The sequence below is a fragment of the Acipenser ruthenus genome, chromosome 8, assembly GCF_902713425.1.
Source record: "Acipenser ruthenus chromosome 8, fAciRut3.2 maternal haplotype, whole genome shotgun sequence".
Lineage (NCBI taxonomy): Eukaryota > Metazoa > Chordata > Actinopteri > Acipenseriformes > Acipenseridae > Acipenser > Acipenser ruthenus.
Window position 1 is genome coordinate 35,671,616 of NC_081196.1, and position 13,213 is coordinate 35,684,828.

General features: G+C 35.3%; 1 protein-coding gene across 13 annotated transcripts in view; it reads right to left on the reverse strand.

Annotated features, from left to right (window-relative positions):
• The window catches only part of LOC117407249 (dystrophin-like), an 809,654-nt gene that overhangs the window by 49,768 nt on the left and 746,673 nt on the right, over positions 1–13,213 (reverse strand). For all 13 annotated transcript variants that reach the window (XM_059028873.1, XM_059028880.1, XM_059028876.1 and 10 more), the window contains one exon: positions 10,244–10,305. In XM_059028873.1, coding sequence (XP_058884856.1) covers positions 10,244–10,305 — 62 coding nt within the window. The remainder of the gene's footprint in view (positions 1–10,243; positions 10,306–13,213) is intronic.

The following is a 13,213-nucleotide window of genomic DNA, read 5'->3' on the forward strand; positions in this document are numbered from 1 at the left end:
CAATAAACAGATTACACATTTTCACTGAAAAAGGTAGACCAGTAGAATTTTGTCATCTTTATATTTTTACGTTTGTATTCATTTCAAATGTCACATACAGCATTCAATTACAGTTACGCGTTTAATACAATTCCACGTTAAGGATTTTCATATTGATTACTTTTCACATTTTAACTTTAAAGCCTTAATAATGATTGCAGATTGTATCTCTAGATTTACCCAAAGATGTATTATGTAGTGATGAGCGATTAATCGAAAATATGGTTAATTTCTGATTATTAAATTAAACACCGAAACCGACTTCGAACGATTAATAAACTGCACAATTTTCGATTGATTATTATACTATAAAACTTAACGTTTTCTTTATGGTCACTCATAATAAAAGTTCTCAGCCACTTTCAATTCCAGCGGTTCGCTTCAGATAACCACTGAAGCTGCTCTCACTCTGGGATCTGTAGTCAAGGCAACCTCAAGACCCACCCGCCTGTAAAGCTCCCATAATGCATACAAAACGGTGTCACGAACAAAAACACAGGGAGCGTAGCGTATCAGAACTCTTCATTATAAATACTTGTCAAAGAAAGAAGGTGAGAGGGTGTTTAAATACTGTAAGTTTTTACAGTATTACTATTTGCATTTTCTTTACACATTTATCAAATCACCTTATTAATGACATTTCGTTCCACGAGACAAAAGCGGTGGACATTAAATTATATAAATATAGGGTTAGTCCATGTCGGATCAGTCACCCTCGAAACCGAAGCGAAGGTTCATGGATGTTGATATAAATATGTATTAATAAGTGAGATCCCCAAAGTTATTACATGGATGAATCTGTTATTGTTGACTTGTTTTCTCATTTTAGTTTAGTCAGCGAGACAGGTGAATAAATGACTTTAATTTATTTTATAATAAACAAAAATGTTTCAAATTACTATTTTTATATTACGTTTCATTTAACAATTATTTTTTATAATCTTTTGTTTCAGGTCACCATTCTTTCTTGCATTACGTTATATTTAATGAGTTAATAAACTTCCAGCCATGGATTATTATTATTATTATTAGCTTAAGAGAAAATTTCAGGCAGTTGAGAGCAAGAGAGTGCTTTGTGTGTGTTTTTCTTCTTTATTTAAAAATGGTTTCTGTAGTGGATTGTTTATATATTGGATATGCTGCTTTGCTACTTGTTGCTCATCACTAGTATTTTGGAATCAAGCAGAAGTCCAAGTGGAATGGCTTGCTTCAATGGGGTTAGGATTTTAGCCACAGGCCAGTTGTACAAATTGGTACAGGACCTCAAACAGGAGACAAAGTCAGCAATAGCTAGTCAGCAAAGATAACTGAGCAGTGGAACCTGGATGTCCGGCTTCTGTCCAAGTACTTATACAGAAGTAGCTTGTTAGTCTTGTTACATAAAAAATGCCATTTTAGATAAAAAGCAGCTATATCAATAGGATTAGGAGCCCTAGAATACACCATTCATTCCTCAAGAGACCATCAAAGACAGTCTGAAGGATATGTGTTTCTTAATCAACTTTGTGTGTGTTGAGGGGGCATGCAGGCAGCTGTGTAGAGTGTACGCATCCATGTATTTGTTTGATTTGCTACAGTGTGCGTTTGCTAAGGCAGTGATATTTGGAAGCAGGGAGTCACACAAGAACAACATTTATAAAATATGTAACCGTCTAATAAAAATAATTAAAAGTAACCCCATCCCGCCTGAAAAAAAAAACAATGCCATGAACAATGACCAAACAAACTCCAAAGCCTATAGGTCTTTTTCCATCCAACTTTTAAGCTTGGAAAAACTTACGCGAATAAAAAAAATATATGCGACAAACGCTATGGAAAATGGTTTAAGGTCGACTTTTAAGAAGTTTTTACTCGCATGACAAGCTCGCTCGCTAGAGGTGGTTTTATTTTTTACTCGCAGCGACATTTTATTCGACACTTAAAAGGAAAACCGTAACGAGCGTATTACAGACATTACAGTGACGTCAGATTGTTTAATGCGCATGCTCTGATGATAAAAACAAGTTGGCAGACGTTGAGCAAAAAAGAAACACAATTATTTTCACAATTACTGAACGAATATGATGATGTCTCAGCACTTGATTTGTTTACATTTTAAAGTTCAAACTACTGATAAATAAAATGGTAGAAACTTAATTTCCTGGTGGGTGAGTTGTATGAATGTGTTATGTTATTAAACTGTACTTTTGAAATCATGAATTTGTTTTCTAAGAACAAGTAGTGACTATTTTACGGAATCCTTCTGAATCACATTATACGTTAATTCAAATCACGTGATGAATACTATCCATATACAGACTGTATCAGGGTTTTCCCCAAATATAAACCAATCAGAAGTATTAGTATGTTTTTTTATTTTTTCGTGTCACTGCCAAAAATGCGCTGATTTGCCTGACAATCACACAAGCAAATCTTATTGAATGCGTCACCTTTTGCTAAAGATATTAATTTAAAATAAATTACTCAGTAATTTAACCCCTCCTCCACCCCGACTGCAATTTGTAAATGGGAGAACTGTCAGCATTATTTTGTATAATTTCAGATGTACGCAATAACACAAACTGAGAAATAATGTCGAAATGTGTTAATCTTTTTATTCTTTATTCAGTAATTATTTTCTCCCATTTTAAAAGTGAGCTTTTGATTGGCTGACACACACACACACAGTATACAAACACGTACTTTTTAAATGGCTTTATAATACAACTGTTTTTTTTTTCTTTCTGCTTATGCAGTTTAGTAGTATGCATCCTAGTAGTCTACACTGTGCTACACAAAATTGGAAGACTTCTAACAAAAGAACAGAAATAGAATAAGCAACATTTAAACTAGTGGGAAAATATGAAAACAATGCTGCAGGTTTTATACCTTTACCTTTGTAAATACCTTTTACGCATGCAACACTTATTTACATCATTTGACACCTTCTGCAGGTTCAGTTTTCCCCATGTGGGATGTACATTTTGTTGTTGAATTTGTGAACTGCATTTGTGGAACAGGGCCTAGGTTCATAGAATATACTCGCTAGACTAGTGAGAGAGTAAAAAAATGTATGGAAAATCATCTAGCAAGTATATTTCTTGCGAATAACCTGAAAACGTAGCGACACATGCAAATTAGGCTATGACATCAAAAAGTCACAAGGAATTCCCTTTGACTCGCTAGAATTTGAAGTGGATGGAAAACCATTCTTTCACCCTTGTGTCACTACTATTTGTTGTAGCAATTTTACCGAGTAACTTATAAACTCGCTCGATAAATGGATGGAAAATGCACTTCTGATAACCAGAACATGTTAGATACAAAAAGTTTTGTTTTTTTTTTTTTTTTTTTTTTTTTAAATCTAGTGTCCCAGCAGTATATCGACTTCCAGAAGTTAGAAATGGAGACCTGTCAATAAATAACAACAATAATGTATTTATATTTTTGACTTAAGTTCAAATTTCCTTTTCAATCAGAATAAAGGCCTTTGCGACAGAACTCTCAAACTCTATGAAAACCAGTGACAGTTCCATAAGCCTTCAGATGTTTTGAGGTAAGATGTGTAACTCAAACCTAGTTACTTAATCTTGGCTGAAGGCAAATTAAAAATTGTATTTCCTCTGGGCTCTTTGACTTCAAGTTTAGTTTAATTTCTCACATATTGAATGAATTCAACCACAGTAAACCTAGAGCACTTCTGAGATTACACGGCTACATCTTGGTTTAAATGTAAATTCATTTCGGCAACGCAAATAGGGGAACGCACGAACGAGAGCCACATCATTTAAAATTAGGCTGATCTTCGTAATGTGGAAATCCATAACTAAAACAATTTAGTTTAACAATGAAAGCTACTGTATAAGATTATTCCCCCCCCCCCCCCCCCCCGGTGATTACAGATGTCATGGTTCTACAAGTTTCATACACTGGGACTGTGACAGGGTCAAGATCCAGCACAGTCTAAATACTGTTGTGTGCTTTTTGCTACTTAGAAACAAAACTCCCTGCAAGGAAAATATTTTGTATTTCCCCCTTCAACCGAGTAGGCCAACTGTAGATGTAAAAATGTACTGGTATAAATTGGAGGACTGTTCTAATTGGAGGGGGAAGACAAACAATACACTGGAGAACTGATTGCCAATTTACCCTGGCCACAAACAACCTGTATTTAGGTAGATTGTTTATTTGCTTATTATTTTTTTATTAAATAAATTTGTGCAGAAATTGCCTAAACACAGTTTGTTGTAATTCCTGCTATCTGTCTTGACCATCGCATGCCCTGTTAGTAATGTCTAATCATTTTCAATGTTAGCGTTTGCCCAACATCGATTCAAGCATACAAAAAGTACATTTGTTCCAATTCTGTATGACATGTGGGGGAGTGCAGTGCTAAGTTATCTCACCAATGTAAAATGTTTAGCCTGGGTTTCCATGTAATCAAACTAATAAACCATACCTGCTCTGTTGGATTGAACAGCCTCCTAAGTATGTTACACAATGCACTCATTTTAACTTTTAGGAGCTGGTAAAAAGCAGTGCTCTATAAAGGCAAGATATAATATACTGTAGCACTAGTACTGAAGTGAAATGCTTTATCATGCATTTTTCTGCTGCAGCACAGCATTAGCCTCCTTTTTCTGGCAAAAGGCTATATAAAAAAAAAACTGTATGATTCAACATTGTGTCTTGCTGAGCACCTCAAAAAGAATACTTCATGCAAAAGCTGTAATCTACAGTACATACAAGAAACCACGACACAAGCTTGTCGAAAAAAGACACTTTACACATTTCTTGCAAGCTTCTTTCTAGTTAAAAACAGTTTCTAACCTGCGTTACTTATCTATGGCAAGTTCTCTTCAGAGTGCTTTCTAGTTGACTGGGAGTCCAACAGCGATTGATTTATTGCAACAGTGTGTAAACTTGGACAGTTCTCTCTGTATTTTCAAAAACACCATTATGTATCATAACATACCAGGAGGGATTGTACCACAAGAGAGTAGCACAGAGCACTAAAACCACTACTGCAGGAATCTGTGATTGTCTAAAAAGCAAGCCCACTACTACAGCTATTTACCAGAATGCAAATGAACACAAGAGTTTTAAATTGCAGGTATAGATGGTGTTCTTGGAGTCTTTCAGTCCAGGATTCATTGCACTGTAGACCAGTAAGGCAGTGTTCACAACATTTTTCAAACATTCATACCACTAAATTCACACAGGAAAAACTATCACTGAAGTAACAGTTCTCATACAGTATGAAGCCATATACTTAAATGAATTAGTCAGGCACATTAACAGACTATGTACATTAAAGCACTGAAGCACAGTGCATATTTAAAATACCTCTCAGTTGTTACAAGGCGGCTCTTTACACCACACATTAGGTTATAAGTAGGAATGCAACAGTTATGATTTTTCTATGGCAAGCCAAATTATCATTTAGAGATATCTCAAACTGCATTTTAAGATATCTTGAAATATTTAGATATATCTGTAAAACATTTCCAGATATCTCAAATTGAATTCCAGATATCTTTAATTGTGCAGTTTTTAAGATATCTAAAATTAATTTAAAGATATCTGTAAATCAATTTGAGATATCTAAAAAGGTTCATTTAAAGATATCTCTAAATCATGTAAAGATATATTAAAATAACATCCTGTTCATTTAAAGATATCTTTAAATAACTTCCTGTTCATTTAGAGATATCTCTAAATCATTTAGAGAGATCTCTAAATAACTTCCTGTTCATTTGAAGATATCTTTAAATAAACAGGAAGTCCATTAAACATAGAGCATTTTCACAGGAAGTCATTTCCAGATATCTCGAAATAGCTTCCTGTTCATTTGAAGATATCTTAAAATGATTTACAGATATATTTAAATGAACAGGAAGTTATTTTAAGATATCTTAAAATGATTTAGATATCTTTAAAACCCTCATTAAGATATCTCTAAATGACAGTTTGGCGCACCATGCTAGCCAAATCCACATATTATTTAAAGATATCTGTAAATCATTTAAAGATATCTTAAAATAACGTCCTGTTCATTTAAAGATATCTGCAAATCATTTGACGATATCTTTAAATAACTTCCTGTTCATTTAGAGATATCTGCAAATCACTTAGAGATATCTTCAAATAGCTTCCTGTTCATTTAGAGATATCTCTAAATAACTTCCTGTTCATTTGAAGATATCTTCAAATGATTTAGAGATATCTCTGAATGAACAGGAAGTTATTTGAAGATATCTTCAAATGATTTAGAGATATATTTAAATGATTTAGAGATACCTTGAAATGAACAGGACATTATTTAGAGATCTCTAAATGATTTAGCAATATCTGAAAAGTATTTCAAGATATCTCAAAAACATTTAGAGAGATCTTAAAAAATATCTCATTTAAAGCTCAATTTAAAGGTATCTGTAAATCATTTTGAGATAACTCTAAATGTATTTTAGATATCTTAAAAAGATTTAGAGATATCTTCAAACATTTAGAGATATCTCTAAATGAATTTGAGATATCTCTAAACGATAATTTGGCTTGCCATATTTTTCCAAACCAAAACAGAACCAAAAGATAAAACCGAAACAAGAGTTTTTTTTTTTTTGTACAATGAAAATGCGTTGGCAGTCTCAGCACTAAGCTGCATGAAACTTTAATATGGTAACATAAATCAAACGTTACGACAAGACTTACCCAGTTGATTCTGACTGCCCTCAGTAGGGATAACCACAGATTCATACTTAGCCTGGGTGTTCAGGTTTGTTGATAGCAGGTATACCCAAAAATTTGGCCTGTGCACCCTAACCTAAACCTTTTGTTTAAAAAAAAAAAAAAAAAGCATCCAAAGAAGTGAAAAGCTGAAGCTGGATGTTTAATACTATAAGGACCGGAGATACACTCATAGCTAGAAGCCCTGCAGCAGTCTTTCTGACGGCAGTATTCAAAACACTGTAAATAGCATAAAGGAGAAACAGTCGGAGAAACAAAGATCTGAAGCATATATTATATATACTGTGTGTGTGTGTATATATATATATATATATATATATATAAACATTTATTTTACAAGTCAAACCAAGAAAATGTAAATAAACATTTGAACAGACATCAGTTTACAACATACTGTACATATTTATAAAACTGAAACGATAGCAATACATTTAACTTTTCAACAGCAATCGGTTTATTATCAGATGAGCAAAAGCAACTGAACAGCGTAGATAAATAAAAACTTAAAAGAAAACATTTCACAGAAGCGCACAGCACAAGAAGTTATAAAAAAAATATATATATATATTTTTTTTTCACAAATGGGTATTCCTTTACCTTGAGTCTAAGGCGGTTCACAATCAACACAGGTAATACGCAGCCTTTCTGCACAGGGCACAGCTGTCCGAAGTTTTATTTTTATTGCACTTGCCAACCTGGCATTGGCGTCTCTTGTGGCTGTCAACGGGGTTGCCAGCTTCAGCTGTGGGTACACGCTTGGCAGTCTCCCTCTGTTACAAATGCTTCTTGCGAAGTTCCTGAGCTAACTGTAAAATATATTCTCTCCTTGGTAAATTCTTTTCTGTGCATTTTTTGTAAAGTACCCAGGAGTTGATGGCTGCTAGATCCAATACAATGTAAAACACCTGAACAGACCACCGTCGGGAGCCAGCTTTCACGGAATACTTCCGTGCCATCTGATCCAAAACATCAACTCCGTATTTTGTTGCGTTGTAAAACTCCACAGTCTCTGGTATTTATTTTCACTAGTCCCGATGCTAATTGACTGACCAAAGCAGCGCAGGTGGCAAGCAGGCGCCAGCCTTCAAAAGGATGATTGAAAACAATAGACTGTCAGTCATTCACTCAGACAGAGAGCAGAGACTAATCTGATTACAGCTAAACACATTGTGGACTGGTAAATAAAAATAATAAAGTAGAATACCGTTCTGTATAATCAAAATACAATTGTTTTCTGTGTGGCCGTCAATGTGACTGCTCCTGGGGCTTTTAGGTATAATGTAATATATCTCCTTTATTTCTGCACTCCTGCATGTCATACTTTGTGAGAATATGCAATACATACAGACAGAAAGGTACACGAACGCACAGCCCCATATGTGTTACACGACTGGAGAAAATTACAATTTAAAACCAAAAACCGCCAAAATGAGCACCGCGGGGCTTCTAGTGTTAATTACTCTGTATGACCTAATAAAAAAAATGTAAAAACGTACACACATCTGACTAAATAAAATAACTCCCCTCTATAATGCACATATAGTGAAGCAAAAATGTAACTTTCTGTGAATTAACCATGCATAAAGCACAATGTAATCAATGCTATATTGTTTACAAAAAAAAAGGTAACATTCCCACTCGTGGATCATTTTAATTAGCAGTTTTTAAACTATAAATAGCCTGGCTAAATGGCGGTCAGGAGTTCAGTGACAGACAAGCAAACCAAGGGCGAGAAGGAGAGCGGGTCAGGCGAGGGGAAGAGGGAATGGGCTCGTCCCAGGTTCGGCTCCAGGAGTGGGACTGACGCGTCTCGTCTCCCGGAGAAAACTGCAGCTCCTCTCGCAGCAAAAAAGTACATACATTAGGAAAGATAACCACATAATAGGCCTAATTTTTTTTTTGTTAAAAAACGAATGCTGAATAAGATGTATGTGTTATAAAGTGCCAGCGTAGCTTTTCTTCAGTCCAGATATTTTATCAAAAAGGAGACACAGAAATGGAAGTTAGACTGAGAAGTTGTTTATAGTTTGAACAACACTGTATTTACTTTAGAAATATTGCATGAATCACTAGGGAATTGGCGGACATACTGTAGGGGCGTTATATCCAAGGTGCGTTATAAATCGAGAGCCTTATAGCGAGGGAGCACTGTATATATAAATAGATATGTTAGTTGAGGTGATTTGTAAACTGGAAAAGAAGCAAAAAAGTGATACTGCTGACAGATATCTGGAAGCTGCTTTAAATGAGATGTGTATGGGAGCAGGTCAGTTTATTTTTTTAAAAGGTAGCTTAATTTACTGTGCATGTATTGAAATTAGTTTTGTTTGACTCATTACTTTGTTGCCGCATTCTATCAGCATATTGATTGAATTCCCGTATAAGGGCCTTATCCAGTCATATGTATATATAGTAACATGCTATACTAAACAAGAACTTTGTGTATGCTTTCTGGGGGGCTGACAGCAAGCCTGAGTTCTGGCTTTAGTTTTTTTCTGACATAAATCTAGGTGTTTCCTCTTCAGAAACTATTATTTAACTATTAAAATGCTGCCACACATCTCAGTCACTTTGAAGTCAACACGTTGGTTAAACAATTGCAATTTGCTCAGATGTGATTTGCACGCAATTTGCCATTATAACTGACCACAACGACAATGGGGGTACCACGAAAATTAAAAAATGTTGAATGTCTCAATACATTATGCTATCCTTTCTAAGCTGTAACTAACTTTCATTTCAGCTGAAATCATAACCGACTTCCATCCCTAGTTACAAGACAGAAAAGTCAAGGCTGCTATTTGCTACATGTCTTTCCACTAACACTTACATTCTTGTTTTAAGGCAGAACACCAATTGCAGCCTTTTACCTATAGTATGCCTCCTGATTACAGTGTTAGAAAGGGGGAGCACAGTGATGTTAGGCCCTGTCCATATAAGCACAACCGTTTGAGAATCAAGCTCGAAACCATGTTAGCTAAACCTAGCCCAAAAGTATTTAGATTGCAGTGATGAAACAGAGTTAGTTCAGCCTGGTTGTTGTTGAAACATACTGCATTGTGGGTTAGTCGAGGATGGTATCCCAGCAACGCTGGCATTTTGGAAGACACTGTAACCAAACTCGCACACTTCACGTTCAGATTACAGGAAAACCAGGTTAACTCACCCAGTTTAGCCTAAAATTGAGTTTGAGACTACCCCAAGTAGGTATCAAACATATTTTTTTAACACGGTTACAAATCATGTTTAGTGTGGATGCAAATGGTGTTAAGGACTTTAAAACTGTTTTTGAACAGTGCCTTACATACAGACCAGTGAACCTGAACCTTGGTTTCAAAGGTTGAAGAAGAGCACCCTCAAAAACTAACATTCCTATTCCTACTCTAGTGCCAATGAACCAAACAAAATGGCATTCATTAAAGAAATGTCCATAAACAGCAGATGAGACCACATAAGACCAGTACTGGGTCTACCTTACCTAAAGACTGGTAGAGTTCAGTCATCTTGGGATGATCCCAGCATGTCGTCTGGGTCTGGTGGCTAAAAAACAAAGACAGATAGAGGTTAGACATTGCCAAGAATGGAAGAACTCTTCAACTCCACTGTGGAATATATTACATTTATCTAAAGAGAAATCAATATACCCTAACTGGAATCATTAAAAGAAAACAGTGCCTGTGAGCTTCCCTGGGGAATTGCCTTTATCCTTTGCATGTCATGGCTGGTATAGTAGTAGATAATGGTGCATTTTTATTATTTAAAAACAGTGGCAGTATTTAGAAATGCCATTTTTGTTTTAGATCACAGCGGAGCTCAAAACACATTTTGCAACACACTGGAATTGTTATTTGATTTGTTGTCAATATTTAGAGATTTCTCTCATCTAGGACAACCCACTGTTCTTTTGAAAACCAGAGAACTTGCCATGAAACATTCATGTAATTCACAGGTTTCTTTGGTAGCACAGTAGAGGTCTGCATTTTAATACCTTTTTAACAGAATTGTGCATCCACATGAAAAACTTGCATTGATCCTGGCTGTAACAGGTAACACCATTGCTGCATTTACAGTAGAAAGGCTGCTTGTACTATATTCTGGAACACAATACTCTTATAAAAATATTACAATCACAAAACAGTCTACAATGTGTGCAAACTTCCTTTAGCTTGGTTACAATTACTGGTAAAGGAAAATCTAAGCCATTATGGCACAAATAATTACAAATAACCTTCCCCTTTCAAACAAAAAAATAGTCCATAGTAAAACTCATTAAATAAAGCCAATTTCTCATGCAGAGAGAGAAATGTTGAAAACGGTAGCACTGGAGCATTACTATGCAGAACGCATGGAGGCTGCAGCTATTTGCCTCCATTTGAACAAATAGTATAGACTTTTTTTTCCCCTCGCTAGTCTCAGAAAACCTTGAATGTTATCAACAAGGATAAATGAAAGGTTAGTGCCCAAGGAAACTGTTTCCAATACCCCCCTGCCATACTTTGACAATCTCAATTTGGTGTGAACTGAAGAAGTGGTGAGAGAGCACAAGGAAATCAACACATGCCAGCTCAGCGTTTTTCAGGAAACTCCCAAACCCAGCGCTTCAACACTACAGAATCCATAACAAACAGGACAAAGGGTGAAGGCGGGACAGAAAAAAACACATGAAGTTTAAGTAACACCAAGGTCATACTTTTCATTTAGCCCATCAGCAACATGTCAATTCTGTAACCTTCTAATACAAGTAAATATTTCTAAAGGGTGACCAGAAGGTCAACAACTTGCCAGCAGTTTCTTGAAAAAGTTTTTTTTTTTAAATAAGTGATTATCTAGCCTAGAAAAAAAAGAAGAGAAAGAGGAGACTTCCTTGAAGTTTTTAAAATCATTAACCCAAGCCACTACTTCAAATTCAGCACAGAGAGAACAAGAGGCCATAAATGGAACTGATTAAAATTTTAGAGTTTAGAACAGAAGGTAGGAAGCACTTTTTTTACACAGAGAATTATAAATGCACGGAACAACCTACCAGGTGAAGTAGTAGGATCTAAAACACTGGGAATAGTTAAAAAAAAGACTAGATTATGTGCTTTTAAGTTAGTGTACTGTACAGTTCGGTACAATACCTCCTTTGCTTGACAAAAACAAAACTTATATTAAGCAAGTAAATTGATTTGAATGCCTTTGTTCATAAAGTGTTATAGACATTTTATTCAAACTCAAAAAACATGTCGGCTGCCTTGGAAGAGAATCAGTGTGTAGAAAGAAGTTATGTGGGAGGAAAATTATGTTTAATCTGTGTGATTAGGATGCATCTATGTAACTAAACTTTTCCAAATTGAACTGAGAAAAATACATGACTTGTTTTACTGTCAAATTTATAACAATGTTCAACAAAAGAGAAATCAACAAAAAAACAGAAGGGAGACCACATCAAAACAACAGTAACAACTCAGGTAAGATAGCCATTAAATGTATTTATCTAAATACTAGAAGTATCAGAAACAAATTGTTAGAACTTGAAGCTACTGCACTAACAAGTAACTATGATGTGATAGGTGTTACAGAAACTTGGTTATCCAGGAGCGATGGAGACAAATATAATATTAGTGGGTATATACTGTATAGGAAAGACAGGCAGGACAGAAGAGGCGGAGGGGTAGCACTATACATCAAATATAGTCTTGAAGCCCAGGTGTTAAATCTGGAAGAAAAAAAAACCATGCAGAATCAATATGGGTCAGAATAATGGACAAAAATTCAAAGGGCATAATAACAGGGGCATGCTATAGACCGGCAAATTCAGACACTTAGCAAAATAATCTGTTATACAATGACATTAGAATGCAAGCAGCAAAAGAGAAGCCATATTAAATGGGGGATTTCAACTTCCCCCATATAAAATGGGAAATCCCAGTGGGGAGCATGACAGTCGAAATTGAAATGGTGGAAATGACAAATGACTGCATCGTAATACAATTTGTCAAGGCACCGACTAGAGGGGAGGATTTAGTCTTTTCAAATAACAAAGACAGAATAACTAAAACAAAGGACAAAGAACCACTGGCAAACTCAGACCACAACATGGTCTCATTTGAAGTGCTTCTTAAAACCCAAAAAGTAATGACTAAAGCTAAGGTTTACAATTTTAGAAAGGCAAACTATGAAGATATGAAACAGAGACTAACAGAAGTAGATTGGAGTAAAATAGAGAAAACATCCACGGAAAAAGAATGGCTGTTTTTTAAAAATGTAGTACTAGAGACGTAAAACAATTACATCCTAAAAGTAGACAAATCTAAAATCTAAAACAAAATTGCTAAAATTGTTTACTAGATCAATTTAAAAAAAATACAGAAAAAAAGCACTTTACAGTGCGTTTAAAAGGGGCCAAGCACAAAGTACACAGAAAGAGTACTTGGAACTGCAAATAGAAGTCAAAAAGGTAGCTAGG